This window comes from Lipophrys pholis, assembly GCF_963383615.2.
Source record: "Lipophrys pholis genome assembly, chromosome: 8".
Classification (NCBI taxonomy): domain Eukaryota; kingdom Metazoa; phylum Chordata; class Actinopteri; order Blenniiformes; family Blenniidae; genus Lipophrys; species Lipophrys pholis.
Genome location: NC_137630.1, coordinates 26,094,590 through 26,119,027, shown reverse-complemented (window position 1 = coordinate 26,119,027; position 24,438 = coordinate 26,094,590). Strand labels below are relative to the sequence as shown.

The window sequence follows — 24,438 nt, the reverse complement described above, 5'->3', positions numbered from 1 at the left end:
TGTGCACTCAGCCAGTGGGAAAGAGCTGCACGCACACCCCATACTCCCTCGCGCCCCATGCGCTCTGGCGCACGCATTTTAATATTAGTTAGACAGCCTGACCCGCGTTTCACCCCTCGCGTTTGACTGGTTCCAATAGTTCACTGCCAAGGATTATTGATGGAGAGACAGCAATGAATTCTTTCTCCCCACAAATGGCTTTCAGATCGTGCACCTAGTTCAATAACTAGTTATAATGTAGAAGTACAAAAAATGAGGCCCTCAGGCGGACTAATTTGATGTTTCGTTTGTTCATTTGAGGAATTGTTAAGCTTTCCTTTCCCCCCACTGCAAAACAACATCTGTACAAGCGTGTTCACACATGTACATATGTAAACAAAATAAATCTGCTTAAAACTATGTGGAGGCTGTTCTGTCCATGCATGGTTGTTTTTTAATTTGGTGGCCGGGTACCTGACCTGGGTGCAGACGATACAGGGCAGCACTATTCTCCTCCCTGATGAGAATGGTTACGATGCGCTTTTAATCAAACCCTTAACCTAATAGCCTTCACACGTTGACTCTCCCCAGGTGCAATAACGTTAAGCTGGATCGTCCAGTTAGAATAAAAAGTTTTAATGAAGTGCGGACAGACTGGAGACTAGTTGGATATGAATGCTTTTTAAAAACCAGCAGCCAGGGGAGCAGAGGTGCTTTAAGAAACTGGATTCCCCCTCATGAACCTCTGGTTAAAGTCAACTACTTCTGCAACAGCAGTGCTGCTTTTTGGATAATAATTGAGTCCAAGAGGCTTAAAAAGACTTGTAGTAAAATCCCAGTTTGAGTCGAAAATTGTTTTGGTATTTTTGTTTTTTAAGCTGCTGATGTTTAAACTAGAAGATACAAGGAAAATAACACACAGATCCCATCCTACCAAAATAAATAAAGAATAATAAAAAAAATCGTTCAATCAGGGCGCAAACTTGAAAGAAAAAAACCTTGATGTGTGAGCCAGCTGTTTGCCTTCAGCCAAATAACGAAGGTTCAGTCACTCTGAAGTCAGGTGAAAAGGCGTGGGGCGATGCACAGACTTACTGAGAAATCCACGATCCCTCTTATGTTGACCCGATGAACTGTCTGAAAAATAAAACAGGAGAAAAAGAAACGAAAAGCACATTTAGACTGGTTGAGAGAATGTCACTTTAGGCTGGAAGCTTACTTTTTTGCAATATTTTCCCCCCAAAGAATTAATCTTAGTATACTTTCCAAATCAATTTAAGAAAAATGCCTTTTTTTTAACACAAAGGTTCGAAATCAATAATACTTCCTGAATCCATTAAAAAGAACCATATTTGTTAGGGTACACTTAAATTCTGTGCGTAACGTTAAAATATATTAATGCGATGTGCGAGTGTGCCATTTTTCGATTTCGTTCAATTTGATACAGCCTCTATTATAAACCAACGTGCATTAGAAATAACAGAATTTTTAAAAGATGTAAAAATTTTAAATATATATATATATGTAGTCTATAATAAACCATATATATGGTTTATTATATATATTGCAAACGTTGCACGCTTATTTATTTATTTAGTATTTGTTTCCCGCAGTGTATCTGTCATTGTCCAATTAAATAAAGAAAACCGTTTGATATGCTGCGTTTTTCCTTCTTGTTAATGATCCCTCAGTTTGTTATCTATTGGAGGCAGGCTGTCCTAGAAAAAAGCTCTGACACGAGCAGAAGAGGGACCGAGGACAGAAATTTAGGACGGCTCATTTTCAGACAGTAAAACTAAATTTACAGGCATTTTGGTATTTCCTTGGGCAAATGCTCTATGAATAGAAATCCCTCGACTTCAGCTCGGCTGAATTATGACGAGCAGTCAATAAAAAAAATCACGACTTTGTCTTCACATTGTAAATAAATTCTTGCAGCGCTCAGGAACGATGTAATGGGACTTTATGGTTCTTATTTTGGGCTCAGACAAAGGGAAGTCTGTGCTCACCCGGAAATGACCTCCGTGGATTGAATGATGACAGTGTCAGCTCCACAGGTCAGAGAAAGGAATACAACAGCACAGAACATGGCAGTGAAAACGGATGTTTATCCTGTCTCACTTTTACTGTAGAGCCAGTGGACAGATTGGAGCTGGACTGCCTTGATATGAAGGAATGAAGATCGTGTATTAAACTTTTTAACTGCTAGAAAGTGGTAATTAAATCACTTGGATTATTAATTAAGAAAGCACAACTTGCATTAAAATGTTTTATTTTTCCTTTATCAAAAAACGGTATTTTTCCAAGAGTAAGGTAACTTATTTTTAAATTATTGTATTTCAATCTAATACCTTGTGATATTTCATCATGGTTAGCCTTTAAATACTAAAGTGACTGTTGCTATATCAACAGAGAATCAAGGAAAGATTGAATTAAAAATACAGATTTTTAGAATTAATGAGTATATTGGTGTCCTGTTTTGGACACGCTACCCCTTCATGAATCAACCCACACAGCAACGTGTAGCACAGTGCCCCCTATTGAAAGTGCATAATTCAGCCTGTCGACTGACAGCAATCCTGCACAGACTTTCAGAAATGAAACCCGCTTTCAAAACATACAAATGCTAGAAAATATACCGAAGTCCAAACGATGAAGATTGTCGATTCAATGTTCCAACCCACATACGCACAAATCCCGCAGAGCCACAACCTGGGTGGGGAATGAATCAAATGGCCACTGATGCTGCATCATGACCCTGCTGCACCAAATCCAACTAATCAACATCAGAATTAGATATTTGCAATTCTACATATAAATGGAAAGACCAGCATATCTAGACTGATCTACTGTTCAAAGACAAATACGCGAAGCGTCCATCAGTTTTATTAAAGAATATGTTATCATCACTTTAAAGGACAAAAGCATGTTTTGGATATGTACACTTTTGTAAGCATCCAACATCTGCATCTCTGTCTCTCTGAATGTGGGCACGCTACACAAAGTTTGGATGTTCCCAATAACTGCAAAGTGCCTTTCAATGAAACGTGTCCCTTGGCCCAGACATGACCCTAAACCAACAGGCGCATCAGCCTCGTGAGCACCAGCAATAACCTCGTGTCAAGGTGAAACCGGGATGGAGAAATGTAATCAAATAAGCTCCTTTTTTTTTATTATAGATGGCTGCTATTTTCAAATCAGCACAGACGCATCTTAAGACAGAATAAATTCACGTTCTTATTTTTAACTCACAGCCTCACGGGGTGGCTATTAGAATTAAATTAGAATATTTTCCTTCACGAATTACACACATCGCGACGTGCGTGCGTGTGTGTGTGTGTGTGTGTGTGTGTGTGTGTGTGTGTGTGTGTGTGTGTGTGTGTGTGTGTGTGTGTGTGTGTGTGTGTGTGTGATAGAGAGAGAGGGAGAGGGAGAGAGAGCGAAACAGAGAGAGAAAGAGAGAGCGAGGGTGGGTGGATACTAAGGCAGAACGCCAGATGATTTTTTATAGTTCTGGCTGGCTTTTTATTTTCCTCACTGTTACAATTCTTTCAAATATTTACTTTTCTCTACAGACAGAACCCCCATGCAAAGCAATGTTGAATTAACCGGGCTGCTACTGTGGCTCAAATCTGTTGCATGGCACTAAAATATAAGTTGCACTTTCACTTCACTGAGAATAAACTGCTGTGCAAATATGCAAAATGTGTCGTGTTGCAATGAATCTCCTTATCACATAACACGCCTGCACGGTCAGCAGTCATGCATTTAATACGGGTTTCTTTCTTCTTTTTTTTTTTGAAGAATGAAAATTAAACGCAATTTTAAACAAGTGACAACGGTTTTCAGTTTTTTTGTGTTGTTTTTTTAAATACGCAATCATTTTAGAGACACTTCTGATCAAGTAATCGATGAACTTCCTATGCAAATATACATATATATCTTTTTTTTTTTTACGGAATTACTATTAAAGCAACACCAACATGAAATAAAGCATTATTTTCTCGCCAGGTAAAATAACAAGTCGCAGGCCTGAAGTCAAAGTTAAAAGCAACTTACTGCAGCAGCTCTCAGTCCTCCGCACCATCCGACTACTCAGTCCGGAGAAAGGTACTGCATCCTCACTGCCACAAAGCCCTTTCTTCCTCCGATAAGGGGAAGCCGGCAGCTGCGATTCCGGACAGTTAAGATTATATATGATGTGTATATATCGAAGGTTTGTCAGCTCTTCCAGGCCATAAAACCCACTTAAATGACACCACGTGCTTCCTATGCACCATTCACAGGCCCAGCTTGGGGCAATTGGCATATGTAACCTTGTAAACTTTAAAATACCCTAAAAGAAAGACATACAAAAAGGGGATTGAATACATTGTCCACATATAGGTTAGGCCCAACAGAGGGCAGAGAAAGTGGACGCTGTGCTGACCGGTCCACATAACCATCAAGGAAGTTTAATAAGAAGCTATTAGTTTGAGAGGTGAGTTGATTTTTATTTTCTTTAAGTAGTGCTAGAGAGAAATTACCTCATAACCTTGGGCGATACTGCGTCATACTACTTCTTGTGCTAGAGCAGCCTCTGAATGCAGGCACCCAGCAACTAGCATGCTTTTATGTCCTCTCTACCAGCAGATAGTGTTGTTTTAACTACTGCGTAATGATATCAGGATTAAAGAGCAAGGCGATGTCATAAAGTGACCATATGGCCTCGGTAGTGATGACGCGCCATCGTCTGCGGCCAAAGGAAACCAAAGTTTTTGCATCCATGTTGTGTTGTTGGCGAGTGTTATCACAGGCTAGTGTGTCCCCTTCCTTCCCTGACCAAACAGGAAACGGAGTGAGGCTGTGGCGGAGAGCTGGAGAAGGGGGCAATAAAGTTTTATGAGGGCCTTAAACTTCAGAGCGCGTTTGTCAGTCAATGAAATTCTGTAGATTCTCGAGTCAAACTAAGCAAACGTGACCAACGAGAGCAGAGCAACAGAGACTCCGAAGGAACCTTGCAATTTAACCGTTTGGTGGCGCAGACTATAACACACAATGCATTGAAAATAAGTGAGCTGTTTTCACTTGCTGATATGAACACACTGCATACCGACACTGGAATATTTCCTCTCTTTTTTTTTTATTTAATGAGACTTTATTGGTTACATTCAACAAACAGGCCATCAGTTAATCTAGGCCTCTGTGTTAACCAGGCACCTTAGAAGTTTACAAAGGGGCGAGAGAAATACTTTAATTGCACATTTACAGCAATATCACACACAGTCACTGAGTTGTACATAATGGTTGAGATTCACAGGATTATGACAGACAACATGAATGACGCCTTCACAGAGATCCAGCCACAGAGACATCACACATTCAACAACACACCTGCAACAAGTTCCAAAAAGAAACGATGGTGATTTCAAATCCATTTATTTCTTTGCCATTATTTGATCCACTGATTTTTTTCTTTAAATTATTATTACACGTCCATGAAGAGTTTAAAAGGATGCAGGCTGTTGCCTATACTCTTATCCTAATTAGTATTGTGCAGAGCTTTGCAGCGTGCAGGACGCGGCTCCCCTCAACCTCTTGTTCCCCCCGTGCAGTAAAGTGAGGTTATCATCGCATGGGCAGCAAATTAATTTAGAAATGTAAACCGATTGATCAAAGTGAGTGATATTCAATACATTAGGTCCCAAACTGCAGCGAGTGACACATAATTGGTGATGAAGCGCACGGAGCGGTGTCATGATGTCATTGCTCGTAGCAGTTCATCCGAAGGTCAGGCGGCACTCCAGCATTGTGCAGTATATGTGGAGCTTGAAGAAAGAAGAGGAAAGGAAAAAAAAAAAAAAAAACAAGGTGCACACCGCTTCACTGGTGCACTTTTATTCCTTCACTTTGATCTTTGAGTCCTTCTTCCACTTCATTCGTCTGTTCTGGAACCAGATTTTGATCTGCCTCTCATTTAGACACAGAGTGTGGGCGATCTCTATGCGCCTGCGGCGGCTCAGGTACCGGTTGAAGTGAAACTCTTTCTCCAGCTCCAGAGTCTGGTAGCGGGTGTAACTGGTCCTGGACCGCTTACCCTCCGATTCTGAAGTGGTATTAAAATAAGTTAGCTTTCAGCAGCAGCATGGTGATAGATAAAAAAATAAAAAATAAATAAATAAAATGCTCATGAAATTGCATTAGAAGAAGATCAGATAGCCATAAAAGACGCACTGCAGACAAAAAACTTCTGATAATTTAAAACCCGTTTTACACCCCTCTAAAAGATCAAATATTTTTATACAACCTAATTTAACCTGACATCACTTACTGTGGATTTGTGCAATAAAAATTTATGCCACGCTGATAAGGATGGTTAACTACATCCTATAAATAAATTCAGTGGACAGAAAAAAGGGACTTCGTACTTTCGCACTAAACACACAAAGTGATTTATATAAATCTTATTTTATTGTAAAATAGGAGACCTGATGTAAGTAATACGTGGGCCTCCCTGTAAACACTGGCCGCGGCCTAATATCATGGGAGGAAAAACAGATATGTGCAATCATAAGCAGAGGGATTAAAAAACAGAAAGCGATGTTTTCCAGATAAATTCACCTCTTATAAACGTTGCAGGCGCAGGTTTGCTCAGTAAAGCAACAGGCCTGAGTTGTGCGAATAAAATAAATTCAGCATCCCTGCTGTGTGCATGTGGAGGAGCACAAAACAGTATTTTTATTTTTTTCATACGGAAAATGTGTCCACTGTCCACCCAACAGCTTAAAGAATCATCCAGTGGTTTCAAGGCATGGGGAAGGAACATGCCTATTCAAATCTTTTAGAGGTGAAAAGTTCACGATTGGGTCAGGGCATTGGTGTTTCCCAGAGTTCAATTTAAGGCTAAAGCTTCTCCCTGACAGCCAGTCTGAGGATGTAAAACATGTAGCTTTGACTAACACTATAAACGAAACAAGGCAAAAAAACAATACTTAGGGCAGCATTTGTAATATTATTTCATAGTTTTATCACAGTTTTGTTCTCTTATCCAATTATACCGCCATAAATCACCCCACAGATCACCTCTTCACCGTAACAGAGCAGGTTTACGAGCAATGGATGCCTTTGTCATAAAATTTATGACCGCGAGTTTTTATTATTTCCTGCGTTTGGCCTATAAAACTCAAGAGGGACACTGCAACGAGCGAAAAGAAGTGTAGCCACGTTAAGAGTGAATAAGGGAAAGCATCCTAGTCGCACTTTCAGAAAAATAGGCAAACTTTACCGTGGCTCATGTGCAGTTTTGTCATCCATGGATAGATCTGTGGCCGCTGCTCACTTTCCTGACGCTGGTTCGCGTTTGTGTTTCGTTTCACCGACTGCGCGTTATCCGCCGTTCTGTCGCGCTCTTGGCTCTTGTTGCCGCCGGATATGGCGGTCCTCTCCGGGTCCCTGTCCGCCCCTCGTCCCAGAAGCTTGCTGCCGCCGTAGTTGAACCCGCCTGCGTCCACGGACGAGCTGGTGGAGACCATGGTGATCTGTGGTCCTGGTAGAGGAGAATCCGCGCCGCCACGCAGGCTAGTTTTCATCTCCTCCCGTTCCACGGACGTCGTGGGGACGGGACAAGAGAATATCCCGTTCACATTAACCCCCTCAAACGGGCTGGATCTGCGCCCGGAGAGATCGAAACTAAACATAGTGTTAGGAGAAGTTGTCTCGCTTGTTTGCCTGAGACTGGAGCTGTCAACATATGAGCTCATTTTGAACAACCGGCGAGTCTTTTCAAACTAGACAGGCTTGCGGGATGTAAGTTGCGGCTATTTCCTTGTTTTTGTTGGTCATTGCTTTTCTTTGTTGCCGCTTTTGGAAAATTCAGAGCTGTCTTGCCCTAAAAAAAATAATCCAGGATTTATAGGTGGAGTAGGCTTTGGTATCTTTTTTTTTTTAAATTCTTGATCCGACGTGCGCTGCCCAAATATGGGGTATTTGTATGGGATCACGTGCACATGTTGGCCAGTCATAAATTGGCTTTGATACTCAATGGGGATATTGATGAATAGCAGAAACGTGTCCGGTAAACTTTGAGCTGTTGGTTGAGGAGGACCAGGCAGGGTTCTTTAGCGCAAAAAGGGCAGGACAGTAAGACAAGAGCGTCATCTGGTGTCTGGTATGGGGCAAGACGGTCAGGAGCGGTCAGAGCTCTCTGCCCCCAGCGCGCCCACCAGTCCACCACTAATCCCCAATAATAATAATAATAATAATAATAATAATAATAATAATAATAATAATAATAATAATAATAATAATAATAAATAATAATAATAATAAAATACATCGCTCACTTGGTGCCAACAATTTTACGCACATGACGCGTATGGATGTAAAACTTAAATATCGCGGTGAGTGTGTGTTCTAGTATTCTAGTAACACCACTACATGAACGTTATAGTACCGGAACTCAACACAGGACAATGGCTCATTCCCGTGTTTCTAAAATGGTAATTGGAAAGTCCAAAAGTCAATAATTAAGAGGTCAAAATGTACTTAAGAATCCCATAAGCCGCCAATTTGTCCCCCGATTACCTTACCAGCCTCCAAAAGGTCATGATGAAATTATAAAGTAATGTCAAACTCCTAGCACTTCGTATCTTGCTGAGTTTGGTGCGTATTGGTGAAGCGTGGATTGGTGCAGTCAACTGAAAGTGCAATGTTGTTCCTTAAAAACCACAAGGCGAAGAATAAAGTTTTACAAATATTTTATTCCATGATACACAATTATGACAAAACATGAACTGGTAACTCTCAAACAAAAGTGAAGAATTACTAGTGTACAAATCCATTTCACAAGAAAAGCCTATATTGAGTCAAATGATCAAAAAAGGGGGGCTAAGCGCAATTTATGCAGCGATATCAAAGCGGCTAAATGCACAAGAAGGTTTTTCTTTTTCTTTTTAACTGGTTTTACGTAATATACTGATACTTGTATTATATACAGACATTGCATTTCTGCTTGTGTGTGAACTGGAGACTATCCGTGCAACTTCCGAGACAATACAGGGCATTTTTTTTTTGTTTTGTTTTGTTTTGTTTTGTTCCTGCGGACTATTCAAGTACTGGATTATAATGTGATCAAGTGTCCGCCCGCTCCTTTTCCTTCCGTGGAATGTGCATGTACAATAATGAGTTTAGTCAGACCAACACTGTATTTGGTGGGGTGATCAAAGAGTTCACAGTGATGGATGGGGTGTATGGGGGTTTGAATACATAGATTTCCTGGCATGGGATACAAGGTAGAAATTAATACTTCTTTTTATTCGCACAATACAAGTGTGACATCGCAATAAAATAAAATAAAAAAAATCAATGCTTCAAATGTCACAGGGACAATTACTGTGACTGAAATAATCTGGATCTCTAAGGCTCAACACTCCTGTGGTCATCATGAGATAAAAGTGGGAGAGCTGCGGGGTAGCCATCATGCAGTGAAGCCGCTCTCAAGTCCATATAGATTTTAGGTAGTTATGTTGGGTTTTAATGGTCATCAGGTGTTGTTTTTTTTTAATTCCCCCACACTTCTTTTCCATTATTCTTTCTTCTTGTCCTCATCCTTCGCTTCTTGTATTGCGCCACTGCCTTCCTCCTCCTGAGAGGCTCCTGTCTGTTCACTTCCAGTTACCGTGGAGGTCAGGTTGCTCTCTTTCTTCCATTTCATGCGTCGGTTTTGAAACCAGATTTTGATCTGCCGCTCCGTTAAACAAAGCGCGTTCGCGATCTCGATGCGTCTGCGCCTGGTCAAGTAGCGGTTGAAATGAAATTCCTTCTCCAGCTCGAGTGTTTGGTAACGAGAGTATATCTGACGTCCTCTGCGCCGGTCTGTCCCGTAGCCCACTCCTGCTGGGATACAAAGTAAAGTCACCCATTTCAGCGCGAAGTCACACATTTCACATTAAAGACGAATATAAAAGCTTGACGTGTGGAGGTTTTTTATTTTTACTTCAAAGCATTTAAAGCGTCTGATCTCATTGCTGGATTAATAAATTCAGTCTAAATCAAAGCAAAAATAAACACATTTTAGCTGTTAGGCAGGTCCCATCTCGAAGGGCATCTTTGCTTTATTACATAAAAAAATTATGAAAGTAAATGTATCCTCTCGGTCTCACGCTACTGATTATGGCCACTATATCATTCTTAAAATGAAAGCTGTTTGTTTGCACATGTAAAGGCCCATCTACAAGTCGAGGGGATACAGTAATGTTTTATGGGGCCATAAAAAGTAACTTACTCTCTTGGTAAGACATATCGTAAAACTGGCCCGTTTCCTTAATTTATTTGTCGTAGTAAAACTCACCGCTGTGTGAGTTCATTCGCTGCATCCACGGGTAGATCGGGATGTTACTTTTCTGGTCCTGGGCTCCTGCTCTTCCTTGATCCAGACTGTACTCTTGAGCAATGTGGCTTTGTGTATTGAGTCCCATGTTTGTTTGCCTGCAGCTGGGCAGCACGTCCTTGTCTTGAAGAAATACGTTTGATCCATACTCGTACTGTGCCCTGCCAGACCCAAACACGACATTATCTTGAGGGGAGTAGAAAGGTGCATATATCCGATTCTGGGTCACAGCGGCACCGTACGACGAAAAATGTCTGACTGTGTCATAGGTGGTGGAGTTCAGGGGGACGTTAGGCAAAACGTCTTGACCACCCGATAAATGGCAGGAGAGCGACGGGTTTGCGAAATAAGAATTCATACCTTGCTTTGTAACCCTCTCTCCAACTCTCCCCACTTCTTTATCGGTCTCTTTTCAATCTCCTTCTCAGTAAATCTTCCTTCCCGTCTGTGTCAACCAACCACACCTTTCTCCAAGGTCTTCTTTTTTTCCCCCTCGACTTTTTGCTTCTCTAAGTGGACGTGGTGCTACTTTGAGGATTCAATATTATTAATTTCCAATCTCCGGTTAAGACGCACAAACCCGAGTGTTATAGCCGAGGCTTGGCTCGGTGAGAGACAATATGACAATGTCAGCTGACCGTTCTCCACCAATTGAGAGGCAGGAGTTGAGGGGAAACTGTAGCTTTTAGCTCAGAGCTTGAACATTAGTGCTAAATGCCGATAAACACAACGTAGACTTGGAGGGGTTCACTACACAGCCTGTGCTGGATGAGAAGAAGTTTTTTTTTTTTCTTTTTTGGATTGAACTTTAAGGAGCATGTGGCGTTTAAAGGAGACAGCACGGAGCTAAAGGGGAGCTGATAGCAGTCAGTACAGTCATCACATCCAGGGGGGGAGAGGATGAATATTGAATAAAAAAGACAAGAAATCAAGACTAAATCAGTCTTAAATGGTGCAATTCAAAAGAAACACTATTAGGTCTGTTTACAAGGGTGCAATGAAAAACCCTAAGTGGGATACTAAGTTGTTTTGTGTGTGTGTGTGTGTGTGTGTGTGTGTGTGTGTGTGTGTGTGTGTGTGTGTGTGTGTGTGTGTGTGTGTACTACTCAGTTTTTTTCTTTTAATTCCACAACACCACTGCAGAGATATAGGCTACACTCGCCCCACGCCTTCATTTATATGAGGACTGAAATGAATATTGTCATTTATTGTTTATTTCAGCCACGTCAATGGGTTTTCAAAATACCGTTAATGTTTCCTTTGTGCATGAATTATCTGGGCATGTGAGCAATTTCCATGCTTTTTGCACTGGACTATAGGGGGGGGGGGAGGGTGTAGGTGGTAAGAATGCGTTTATGGTCTCTCTTCTGTGAGGGCAATAAAACAAGTGACGTTCCCCAGCACACCAACAACTATCTCTGCAGCAAAGCCTTTTGCAACACAGGCACCAATCTCACAGGCTCAGAAAATGAAAGCAGTGCACAGCATGTGGAGGTTAATACAAAAAAAGAGAAGGGAAAAGCAGGGAGGAGGTGATGATCTCGGGGACAGGTATAGAGCCGATCAACTGCGTCTGAGAAGATGATTTCTACCACCATCTTGAAAATTCTAATCTGTTATGCGGCTGTCCAGAACAAATACCCGTCAGACAAAGTCATCCACAGGCCAGCAGTGTCCATAGTTGTCAGGTATAGTCTCTCTAACTCTTCACACTGAGTAGCACACTCGTCTTCATTTTTTTACGCGTAAAAAATGCTTATGCAGATGTTCCACTGGTTTTTTCTTGTCCTCATCATACTTCAACATTCCTCTGACACACACACACACAGAGGAAACAGGAACCGATAATTATCTCAGCAGCAAATGATGGGTCTTAGAAATTACTTTTGATGTTTTTTGCTCAAATCTTGAAAAAGAAAATCCTGTCTGCTGAATGCAAATTTTAATAAACAGCCACTTCTGTTTAATTTTCCTGCATTCAATATTATTAAATTACTTCTTACAAGACACATGAGCGCACTTTTTTTGAATTCTCGGAAGTCTTAAAATGCATGAAAAATACAACTCCATAAATGCGCTTGTTACGATAATTCACATTATCCCGGCGTTTTGCAACCGAGTCATAATAGATACCAATATAGTAATCAATAAAGCTATTGAAAATGTCTGCTTCAGTCGCTCTGGCTACAGCCGCCTATTGGTTCACCTCATTGATTCCTTCAACAGAGTGAATACGTGCAGCCTAAACGTGCAACACTGTTTGGTCTGTTGTTTGGGATCCTGAATAGCCCATAAAAGAGACAAGAACAAAGAGAAGGAAGTAGCTGGTGCAATAAAAGTTTCCCTTCACCTATTCGGGGCCATATGTGACATCGGCGCATGCAGCGCAGATTTCAGGCGAATAAAAAAAGCGCTAAAGTTGGACATAGCAGCGTCCTCATATTGGTGTCCCGGGAGGCTTTTTCCTCATTTTTAAACTTTGAAATCAGATATGAGTTGATGATCGGGCAAGACACGAACACGCAGTTTGGACCGGGATGAAAATCCTCCGTCAGTTCTGCGTAAAATCAGCCAGTGGATTTTTATTTTTCAATGAGATTTCGAAAAGTTAATTTACAACTTTTTAATTTTACCTTTAACATTGTGACGTATTGATATTTTTTCTTCGCTTGGTGGGAATTTGTCTTGATTTTACACCGTGTGTTTTGAAATTATGAAAGCTTTTTTTGTCATTTCAATAATTTCTGGTCGTCACAGTTAATATTTTATCCTTTATGAACAACGTGGTGAAATGTATTCAAACTTTTTTCTAGAGGTTTTTTTTTCTAGACTTTACACACTAACCTACATATTAGAATTATTTTGAAAACATTGATTTTTGTTGTTCACACACACACACACACACACACACACACACACACACACACACACACACACACACACACACACATACACACACACACACACACACACACACACACACACACACACACACACACACACACACACTAAAGTCTCGGTTGTAAATAAGGGCTGCACAGTTTGGACTGGGGAGGCTGGAATGCAGCAGAGCTTGTGTCAGTGTGCAGAATTGGAAAGGTCATTCTTTCCTTCGTGTTTTAGTGTTTTATTGCGGCCCGTGAGGCAAATCACATGCGCGGCTTTTGATGGGAGAAGCCGTTTGGTCCACGTTTTTCAAAGGACATTATGACCAGGGATGAATGGAAGAGTGAGGAAGATTTCAGACGACAGAAAAGAAAAAAAAAAAATTAATAAACGCGCAAGAGCTACTAACCATTCGAATTATTAGTTTGCGTCAAATGCATGGAAAATGCTTTTGAGTTGGAGCCTAGTTATCGAGGATTATACATTATAATGTCGAACGACACATCGTATTATTATTATTATTATTATTATTATTATTATTATTATTATTATTATTATTATTATTATTATTATTATTATTATTATTATTATTATGAAGTGTTTTTAAATGTGCACTCCTGTGCGCAGGGCCTTATCTTGCTCCCCTGCAGCACAACAGGGCCCATCCACGAAAATATAGCCCACTTTCCTTCAGCTGATGGCATTCAAGTATCTAACGTTACTACATTACTCTCTATTACGTATATGAGACCTTAAAAAAAATTTCAACATTATCAACCATGATTAAAAACAAGCGAGGGAGGGAAAGTCTGGTCAGTCCACGATGCATTTTTGCCCCCTCTCTCTCCCCCGCTTCTAACCTTACTAATAAGGAGTAATTCACATACTAACAATGTAAAGCCCTCTATAAGCACTTTACCATCGCTGGCTAGCCCAATTAATGTCCGGAAGTGTTCGACTTTATGCTCGTTAAGCACTCAGGAAGCTGTTGCCCAATGAGCGCATGTTGATCCACACATCATAAATTATGACCATTAGAAGGCAAAATTTTTGCCCTGTCGGGATTTGTAAGTGAGGTTCTAAATGTGGTGATGCGGACAGATTCATGACTTCATGGAGTTTTATGCGGACCTATCTCTGGATTTAAAAAACACTGCAGGGCAAAACAATGGACTGTGGTTTTCCCCTCTTATTTTAAACAAAGATTTACCTTACGGCCCAAATGGCATCTATTAAACACACTCTCTCTGTCTCTCTCCCTCTCTGCAGGCATGGCGTTGGGCAGCAGAGGACACGAGCCATTGCAACAGCAATGTTTCATAAGGGAAAAAGCAAACATCGTGTGTAACAGTAGGTTAAAAGACTTTAAAGGCTTGCGCAACGACGCTTTTCCAATAATTGTAGTTTACGGGATTGAACCGCGGGAGTGCTGAGCTTCAGCAGGAGACGGAAACACACGAAATCACTTTATTACGAGAAACAATATTTTGTCTCTGCACGGACAATAATAAAGCACGGAGGAGGCGGTTGAGCAAGCTGGGCTTTGACTTCAGGGAGGAAAAAAACAAAAAACTTCAAATGGACAGAGAATACACACACACACACACACACACACACACACACACACACACACACACACACACACACACACACACACACACACACACACACACACACACACACACACACACACAGGCATTCCTAGACTTTTTAACCATGCATCTTAATTAACACCCACTAAAATATTTTCTGTCACACTTTCTTGTAAAACCTCCTGTTGAATGTTTTCGTTGTTACAAATGTTGCTGGTTTACTACTACTCCTATGATATGCTTCTTTTAAATCTGTATTTCTTATTTTCGGGGGAAATGGAACTACCTGATGTGTTTGATGCTGTTCAGAATCATCCATATTCATTAATTCTGCGTAATCGCTCAGAAATAGAGTCATGTTGAATTGATATTAAATGCCTGGCGTACCTGCTGCTGGTTTGGAGGATATTAGGGACATTTGTATTGATTTTCTTTTCTTTTGGTGAAAATAAAATGACGTGTCACCTCCTCATACTGTCGTCAGTGATTATGTCACAGAGCAATATCCTCAGAGCAGCCACTGCATTTCATCATTTCAGAGCAGGATTTCAGAGAAACAATAAAACAGTGCGAACCTGTCGCTCCCCAAAGTGACAATAACAAATCAGACAGTCGGAAACACTCCTCGGTGTCAGCTCTTGCAGTCACTCGCTGGCAGCGACGTATGAGCACGGGGTCAGCTGACATCCGCAGTGAACCGCCGCCGAAAACCATCGGCCATAAACAACAAGCCTCAACACCCGCCCACTTCCACATCCCACACTTCTTGGTCGCTAGGGGGCACTGCCGGAAGCTACCACTGTGTCAGTGTGTACATACTGTAGATGCAATGTGAGTGTGCGTGTATGCGTGTGCGTGTGAGACAGACAGAAAGACAAGCGCTCGTGAAATGTCTTCTAGATGTTATTCAAGCTCTTGGCACAAACTGGATGTGGCGAGTGACAACAAGTATGGAAACAAGGCGTCATTAGAGCTCATCAGACAGCTCTGGGAATAATTTGTCACTGCCTGGTCAGAAGGGCCTATGAGTGATGAGAAAGTTTACTATCACAAGGCAATTTATTACAACAGATTGGCACAGCAACAGTAAAATGCCGGGTTAATGAAGGCTAAAGCGTTTAGTATCCACGCAGGTGCTGCTTCAGCGGCCAGGCAGGGATAATGACAACCGCTCCGGGCATCAGCAGCAGCCTTTCAGGCTACAGGTCAGGTCAGAGCACAGAACAGACACCTTCAACTTCTCATGATCACACACACACACACACACAAACTCCCTCTGCTGCGCCATTCATCATCCCAGCTCATCAAGCACCGGCTGATCCACCAGCAGAACAGCAAAACCACAGAGAAAGAGTCGTAGAGAGGTGTGTAATCTTACCCCAGCAGGTTTCTCCTTTAGTTTGAAGCGTCACTGTGGTCCTACAGCAGCTTGAGGGGTCACGATGGCGAGAGGAGATCATCAACACAGAGCGCATCTCCCGCATACCGGCCGCTCGTCGTCACAGTCCGCCGAGAGGCAGGGCGTCTGTTTGCCGGAGAAAAGTCTTTTCTTGCTGGGCTTGCTTGCTCCTTTTGCTTCCCCAGTCGCGGTTTTATTGCCTCCGGTGGGGGGGATAAACGCAGGCAGCGGCTGGTAGAGGCGGCGACTGTCCCGAAGATCCCTCTGTCAGGAAGTCGGATATTGGATGAATATCGCGCGCAGCAGCACCCGAAAGGACCGTGCAACAAATATTTCATATTCTAACAACGAAAAAAAAGACGTTTCTTCGCCCCAGCTTGGTCTGCTGCTGATTCAAGGGAAGGACCAGAGAATAGACAACAGCATAAAGTTCATGTTCATAGAGCGTGTGCCACGTGGCTCGCCGCAGCCAATCACGGGAAGGATTCAGTCGTAAACTTTTATTACTCAGCTGTAAATTTCTCCCTTTAACAACCAGGAATGTTTGCACCCATCTTTTCCTATCGTTTTTTCGATTGCACAGAGCTAAAAATGACCACACAATATGGAGTGCGACTCTGAAATTTCCAATATGTCACAAATTGGACATGCGTCAAAATATGACAGTTCCCCTGGTGGACAAGCTGTAATGCCATGGTGTACCCAAGCCAAACGGGTAGAGGGAAATTAAAGTGGGTGAGGGAGGAGAAAGAGAGGAGGGAGACAGAGGAGACATGAGAGACGTGCGGAGAGTCGAAGAGACGTCTAATTAAACTTCAATTAGGCGAAACTATACTTCCATATTAGGGCCTGTGTCTTACTTGGCAGTGAGCAGATGTCATGTTTGGCTGCTCAACACACATCCAGCATCAACTAGATGCTTCAGGTGCAAACATAAAACCAGAATTATGCAAGATTTAACTAATTGGCGACAAATTTGTTGTTTTTCACGGCTGAAGCTGCAGATCAGACAACATCAGACAGAAAACCTTGAAAAGCAACATGCATGTATTGTATATCTGATGCAGACCGGCAACAATGGAAGACAACAATATATAAACAAGAATTGCTCATCTTACAACAACAAAGGGGTTTAGAGGTGAATTTCTTTACCATCAACATATATTACATCGAAACATGATTTAAGGTGAAGACGAATCATTTCATTTCAAATCAACACGCAGGTTTTTATCTCTAACGGGGGAAGAACTGTGGCCTTCCTGTCAGTTATTCATTCCACACGCAGCCGGTTGGGTGAATATAACAACATTTCTGCACACAAGTAAGCAAACAAATTGTTGGTACATACTTTGGCTGAGCGGTGCATCCTGTCCCTGCAGGCCGTGATCTCCACACTGAGCCACGGCACACCGAGACAAAGGATGCAGGCCCATCTGAGCCGCGTCTTTACACCGCCAATAAAGTTTACAGCAGGTACACTAAACTTTATTGGGAGTGACAACCCTCTGGTAAAAGTACACACACACAAAGGGACAATCCAGGGTCCAGGAGAGCTGCGACTAGGGGACACATCCGGAGTTTTCTAAAGGGGACACGATCGCAAAAAAAGATATAAACACACGAAAAGAAAAGACGCAACATTGTTTCATCGAGGAAAAATAAGTCTATTGACAGTGACGCCATAAAAAAAATGTCACATAAGCCTTTATCAGCCTGGATATGTGTCAAACAAATTTTAGATTAAGAGGAAAAAAAAATCTATATAAGAGAAATTCAGAGCAATCATCCTTTTTACAGATGAATTTGTAAACAAATACGTGCGTATTCTCGTTTTGTTCCACTCAGACTTCATTGTGGTGCTTTTCAACGAGGGGAATACATGTTCTTCTCCTAGATAATTTTTCTCAGCATTTACATCTAAATATAGATTAAATATACAGTGCTTAAAAATCTTTAAAAAAAAAAAAAAGCTGCAGGCTTGTTAGATTGGTCAAATTTCATAATATTATTTCTTTATTGTCTCAATTTTCAAACAATTAAAATTTTATTTCATAATAAATAACACTCACTGGAGTAATGGTTGTTTCCTTCTGTGTCTGTGGTGGAAATTTGATATCACAGTATCTCCTGATGCCACAACCCATCGGATGGATCACTCCAGCATTTTCAAATACTTTAGAACTGAGCGGATAAAAAAAAAACAGACTGGCGAGACGCTCGAGGAGCTCTGAATAATTTAGTTTCCTGACACTAAAATTACACAAAGAGACTAGTGAGCTTTGTCTTACTGTTAATTATTTGGGAGGTAACTTTATAATTCGAGACAACTTGCTAAAGGATATTGAAATACAGGGACGTGCAGGCTGTTTTTGCCCTTAGAATGAAGAAAAAATAAAATCATAGTCCTATTTAATCTGCAGGAACCGAAGGTCAAATTACATGTCTCGAAGAGGTATCAGATTTCCATGAGCTCATATGATCGAACAAGTGCTGCTATTTCACTTCCCTTCCAGCGACCTATGCGGACGCACCGTCTGAATTGCAGTATTTCTGTGCAGCCTGATCAAAGTCTCCATTTATTCACAAGCATCACAATGAAAAGCTGCAGCTGCATCAGCATGGCCCGAGGAAGAGGAGACACTTGGTGTTACCTGCACTTGGCCTCTCATACGCTCTGATTTCACCGCCCTGATGCCTCGCGGTGGTTTGTCTGGACATAAGTTTCACACAACACCTTGCATTGTATGGACAGATAAAGCCTCCCTCATGCTTTGCCATTACTTAGTCTGATTATTAACACAAGGCGTCAGATGTTGGTTCATCTCGTCTCAAACAGCCATTATTCATCCCAAGATTCATTAAGAAAAGCTTCGTGTCCTCCCAGAAGAGAGGAAGTTTCTTATTAAGAGGATGAATCAAATACGACTCAGGCTTTGGAGAGTAGGCATGCTGTGAACGGGATCCGCAGCCTCGCCTTAAAAGGTAAAGAGATACATCTGCAAACGCATGTCTGGCGGGTTTGTTTTTTTTAATCGAACAACTTGGAAAGTTTAAATTAGGCAAACTTTAGTCAGGAGGCTATTCAATATGCTTTCCTGCCCTCCTGCCGCAGGGCGGAGAGGGTGGAGGCGCATATAGGGGCTGAAAATCAAAGCATCATCAAAACATCTACATATATTTAAAATCTTTCCTGCCTGGATTCTTTGGAGCATGTGTGGAAAATTACGCACGGTCATACTATATGCGGTCATATTGAGCAGCTTCATCAGAAAATACAAAATATTTAAGAAAAAGAATAAAACGCAACAGTCCAAGTGAGACTGAGTTCACGTCATTTTCTCCTTTTCTTTTCTTTTCTGTTCATTTCTTTCTTGTTTTTTTAGCACATCATTGAAATGCGTGTGGAGAAGAAGGTGGAGATAATGTTTGTAATAACCGTGTCAATAAAATAAAAAATTAAATAAAAAACAGAAATGATTGTGAGCCATCTTGTTTATTCGTGATTTTACATCAACAATGGCGGGGACACACAATTCCGTCTTTCACAGGAGAAACACCAGGAAACGAGCATATTGTTAACATCAATATATAACAAGACGTACATAAAGATTATATTCAGTGCAAAACAACTACGCTATATCACCAGCACATTAAAATAAAAATTCCCGTACTTTTAAAATCGTTGTAATTGTAGCAGGTATTATCATACACAGTAAATGTGCGTTATAGGCAGTTTTAGTTGTTGGGGAAATAGCTTGCAATCAAATCAGAGCGATGCCACAAGTGTGGAATATAAATTCTGCAAAAGGCAAAGCTCTGAGTTTAGGTAGTGCCGTGGTACAATCTCAAAAATGTTTGCTTGGCTTTGAGCTAATTGTCTTCCCAAGACTGACAAATTGTCTTCAACAAGTGTATATTGTATATTGGGTAAATGCTACATACATAACTTAATAATATAATGTCGATATAGAACACTTTAAAATTAAAACCATATGAAATCTCTATAATCAGAAATCTCTATTGCAATTTCCCCAGGTTTAGGTAGCATCAAAGGATTTCATACGATTGCATTTCCCTGGTAATCCTAGAAAAAAGATGTCTGAGGAGCTAATGGCTATCTTTGTCTAGGCCATTCACATGAAAACGAGTAAAACAGTAACAATAACAATTATAATAATAATAAAACGTATGGTTTATACATGGGCTGCTCGCCAATGTAACTGCTGCGGTGATGGCTGAACACTTACTACTAAGTTATAGGCCTACATTTCGTTTAAAATTTCGGAAAGGCTACTTTGAAATGATTTACTTGTTTATTTTTTTTAATGTAGGCTATAATCTATTTACAACACAGGTCGGCATTGGTCATGTTTTGATCTTATTTGGCTACGCTTTGATACAGTTATTGATAAAAGCAAATTTGTAAAAAATAGCTAAGCCATTTTCCATCTAACATGCGTTTTAATTGAGCCTCTCTTTGCGAGGGCGATATAGTTCTATCAAAGGAAATAAATTGGCCACAAGCGTTTGTGTAGCTTCTACAGAAATCCAAATGGCAATGCGCATCATGTTAGGGTAATTGAGAGAAGGGAGAATTTTGTCTATTTATGACAGCAATATTGGTGGGAATCCTGTTCCCTCTTGACAAAATGGAAGGGTGGTCATAAAGTTGACGCTCTCTGCCTCCTTGTGACTCTTCGTCTGTTTATGGGGCCTCTCTTTTTTTCCTCTTTTTCAGCCATACAACCATAAAAAGGGACCATAAAATCACTCCTTGGTCTCTTCTTTCTCTTCCGCTTCTTTCTCCTCTGCCTCTTCCCCTTCACCGTCCTCGTTGCCCTCTTCCTCCGCCTCGGCTTCAGCCTCCCCTCTCTGACCCGGAAACTTGTCTTTGTTGTTCTCTTTTTTCCACTTCATCCTCCTGTTCTGAAACCAAATCTTCACCTGCCGCTCGGTGAGGCTCAGGGCGTGGGACACCTCGATCCTCCTCTTGCGGGTCAGGTAAGGGTTGAAGAGAAACTCTTTCTCCAGTTCAAGAGTTTGGTAGCGACTGTAGGTTTGCCTCCCATTCCGTCTTCCTGGGGCTTGAATGAAATAAAGCCAGAAGGGTTAGCTGGACTGACCACGATGTCCTATTAAAAAAAAAAACATTCACACTCCTGGAAATGTATTCTGCATTTACTTTTTTTTTTTTTTCTCCCTCAGCGAGCATACTCAAAGTCAAATCAGCCTGCACACATGCCAAAGCCACTCTCAATGAGAAAGAGAAGAGGAAATCCGTTCTTCCAAGTGTAAACTGGGTTAAATTGGATTTCCACAGAGTGGTCGCATCAGTCAGTCTGCACATGTCCTAACTACAAAGCCATACAGTATGTATACTGTGCGGAATCTGTAAACGATAGTCCTCCAAGTATTAACAGTTGACACCTATATGCTGTCTGCAGAGGCTGTGGGATGCAACCTCCTCAGGGCTGGGTGAGAAATACTGTAATTATACTTTAAATGTGAATACAATTAAAACCCACATACTGATACAAAAATACATTTCACTGTTATAGTTGTGCAAACTTTCTGTAAATACAATATACCCTGTGAAGTGTGTCCTGTTAAGTGTGCAGAAATTTGACTTTCCTCTCTAGCAACAGGGCCTGTACAAGCCTGATGGAGATTTTCAATAATTCACTCATACATACACACAGAGGACTAAAAGAGCGAGGGGAATGTATGAGGAGAGAGAGGGATGAGACCAAGCTGCACTGTAACAACATATAGGGATAGGATAATGATATATATGCATGTGTGCAGATAAAAGATGAAGCTTACACCTGTGTGGAGTTAATGTAGCCTGATAGCCTGAACAGACTGACCCATGAATGGAAGAGGGTAATATCTACAAAGCCCCCATGATTATGGCTGTACGAGCCTGAGCCACATTGGGCCTGTGGGTCAAATTACCCCCCCAAACTCCTAAAACCGGGATTCTGGTTAATCGTGTGCTGCGTTTCAGCTAACCCCTCCTGTCACTCTGCATGCTGCTGGTGTGTGTGCTACACCACAATATCTGAAACTGTGACTTGCTCATCCTTCTCCTCGTATAGTGCGCTTAGAGTTTGCGAAATATCTTACTAGAACGATAATTGACTTCAAAGAGCTGGTGTCATGAGCTGTGATAAAGCAATTCGGCGTTTAAAACGCACTTTTGAAAGCAGCCATTCAGCCCTGTATGGACATGTGCTGCAGACTCACAGCAGCGTGCACGTCAGGTTGTATGTGCCCCATCATGTTCCTTCACTTATTCTCATTTTTCTTTAAAAAAAAAAATACTTTAGAGACACGCTCGTGTATATTCAGGCATATATAGCACACATGCATAAATTCACACACACACACACACACACACTCATAGGCAGGCACACGTTGACGCACACACGCGCGCGCCACAAAGTAACACAGAAAGAATAGGAAATAATTGTATTATTCTGACCGTGGGGTCTCATCCAGGGAAACATAAGACTGGGAGAGGAGTTTTGATTTAAGTGGCCTTGTCCTTCTCCGGGGTTAGAGCTGCTCGACGATTTACAGTCTGGGTATTGCGCTAGGCTTGCGTCTTGCTGGGTACCATAAAGCGTTTGCCTCGGAAGGGCTTCATATCCATAAAATTTCGTTGCGTCTCCGTGGCAAGCCAAAGCGCATGGGTTTTGCTGGTATCCGGGATTGGAGATCCCCGTGGTCCCGTGGTGGAAAAAGTCCTGCACATGATGGGACGGGTGCTGAAAGCCCGGTGCGGCTGCTCCGGGTCCGTAAACCAGCGTGTGGCTGCGGGCAACGCTTTGTGGAAACCTGCAGTCGTAGTAAGTTGGCTCCAGTGACTCGCTGCCTTTGTATTTAGAAAAAAGAGGGTTAACAAAATAGGAGCTCATGTTTGGTTAGCATCAAGCAGTCGGGCTCTCTCGCAGTAGAATATCTCCTTTAGGATGATGGCAGCCTTTTGTTTAGGGTCCCAACTCGCGCAGCGCGCACAGGCAGACAAACCGGAACTAGGAGAAACGCTGCCCCTTTGGACAATCTACGGCAGCTCACTCTCTCTGAGCCGTTCCTCTCATCGGATTTCTCTCGCAGTCGTGAGTGTGTTGTTCCCCCCCGGGTTTTTGCAGTCTCAAACCCGGCTCATGGCATGTGCTTTTTGGATGTGCGTTAGCTGGAAGCTGGCTTGCTCGACCGGCACAGTCACAGACGCTGCTCTTTTCTTTCTTTTTCCTTTTTTTTTTAGCTTCCCACCCAACCACCCCCACCACAGGCTCCACCACTCTCCTCCACCCTCCACCCCCCCACCCCCCACCCCTTCATCTTTCCATGACCGGTCAGACGTGGGCCCTACGTATATATCCACCTTGAGAGGAGATTCACTAATCATAACCAACAATCTAAGCGGCTGTAAATATGATCAATGTTGTGTTTATCTCCAAAAGCTTTTGCTGCGAGCTGATCAATGAAGTTGCGAAATGCTTAAAATATAAAGACTGTGAAGCATGATGCATTTCCACTAAGTCTGAATTATAGTGAAGTCTGTTGTCTGTACGTACAGGATTATGAGGTGTTTAAAGCAAAAGGAAAACTTCTTTATAAACAGATTACTTTTCATCACCCTAAAGGTTCGAGACGTTTCTAGAAACTAGTTGACCTTTCATGTGCTTCAGTAGGTCAGAGAACCTTTCAGGGGTTCATGAAGTCCGAGGTTTGATTAGAAAAAAGAAGAAAAAAAAATCAACATTTAAACATAGAAAATCACCGCAGACTGGGGGGAATGACAGGCATGCACGTAAAAATAATGAGTTTGAGACAAAACATCCTCCTCGATGTAATCGAGTTGAGGCCAAGGCTGCACACTTGCGCCAGGCGCTGTAAAACACCGACACTCGCAAATATAAACACGACCTATGAATACTGGGTGCCACTTAACTGACCCCGTAAAACCGATGAGGATACGCAGTAAATCTGCTCCACGGAGGAGTTCATAAAATTTAACATTGGATGTTTAGCTACAATCAACGGGCGGACGATTCCCAGCTCGATCGTCTCGGGTCTCTCCCTCTCCCTCTCTCCAAATATGCCAGTGTGGTTTTTGTGGGGTTACTGACGTTTTATACACATCATCGTAAAATATGAAAGGCGCACTGGGCGAATTTATAGACCTTTCACACTCTATAAATATGCAG

The 24,438-nt window shown here is 41.8% G+C and overlaps 4 protein-coding genes across 7 annotated transcripts in view; all 4 read right to left on the bottom strand.

Annotated features, from left to right (window-relative positions):
• Window positions 1-24,438, bottom strand: part of LOC308113135 (homeobox protein Hox-A3a-like) — a 53,262-nt gene that overhangs the window by 16,995 nt on the left and 11,829 nt on the right. The window contains exons 2-3 of one of the 4 annotated variants that reach the window (XM_080469131.1): window positions 16,202-16,486; window positions 1,075-1,116 (exon numbers count right to left, since the gene is read on the bottom strand). The gene's annotated coding sequence lies outside the window, so the exon portion shown is untranslated. Of the gene's footprint in view, window positions 1-1,074; window positions 1,117-16,201; window positions 16,673-24,438 lie in introns of those variants that run through there. The other 3 variants (XM_080469132.1, XM_080469134.1, XM_080469135.1) reach the window with 3 other exon arrangements.
• hoxc5a (homeobox C5a) lies at window positions 5,108-7,718 on the bottom strand (the record flags this gene model as incomplete). The annotated part of the gene is made up of 2 exons (XM_080468776.1): window positions 5,108-6,064; window positions 7,244-7,718. The coding sequence occupies 2 exons, from the start codon at window positions 7,716-7,718 to the stop codon at window positions 5,856-5,858; spliced, it is 684 nt and encodes a 227-aa protein (XP_080324902.1). The 3' UTR covers window positions 5,108-5,855.
• hoxc6a (homeobox C6a) lies at window positions 9,053-10,760 on the bottom strand. Its single transcript, XM_080469144.1, has 2 exons — window positions 10,307-10,760; window positions 9,053-9,852 (listed from the first exon to the last, which is right to left on the bottom strand). The coding sequence occupies exons 1-2, from the start codon at window positions 10,701-10,703 to the stop codon at window positions 9,542-9,544; spliced, it is 708 nt and encodes a 235-aa protein (XP_080325270.1). The 5' UTR covers window positions 10,704-10,760; the 3' UTR covers window positions 9,053-9,541.
• hoxc8a (homeobox C8a) lies at window positions 19,701-23,445 on the bottom strand. Its single transcript, XM_080469143.1, has 2 exons — window positions 22,707-23,445; window positions 19,701-21,306 (listed from the first exon to the last, which is right to left on the bottom strand). The coding sequence occupies exons 1-2, from the start codon at window positions 23,140-23,142 to the stop codon at window positions 20,990-20,992; spliced, it is 753 nt and encodes a 250-aa protein (XP_080325269.1). The 5' UTR covers window positions 23,143-23,445; the 3' UTR covers window positions 19,701-20,989.

Excerpts from the sequence above, each read along its gene's own strand:
- hoxc6a (XM_080469144.1), bottom strand. The coding sequence starts at position 10,703 with ATGAATTCTTATTTCGCAAACCCGTCGCTCTCCTGCCATTTATCGGGT. Across the intron at positions 9,853-10,306 it reads GCGAATGAACTCACACAGCG|CAGGAGTGGGCTACGGGACA; the intron begins GTGAGTTTTACT and ends TTTGTATCCCAG.
- hoxc8a (XM_080469143.1), bottom strand. The coding sequence starts at position 23,142 with ATGAGCTCCTATTTTGTTAACCCTCTTTTTTCTAAATACAAAGGCAGC. Across the intron at positions 21,307-22,706 it reads TCCCTGGATGAGACCCCACG|CCCCAGGAAGACGGAATGGG; the intron begins GTCAGAATAATA and ends ATTTCATTCAAG.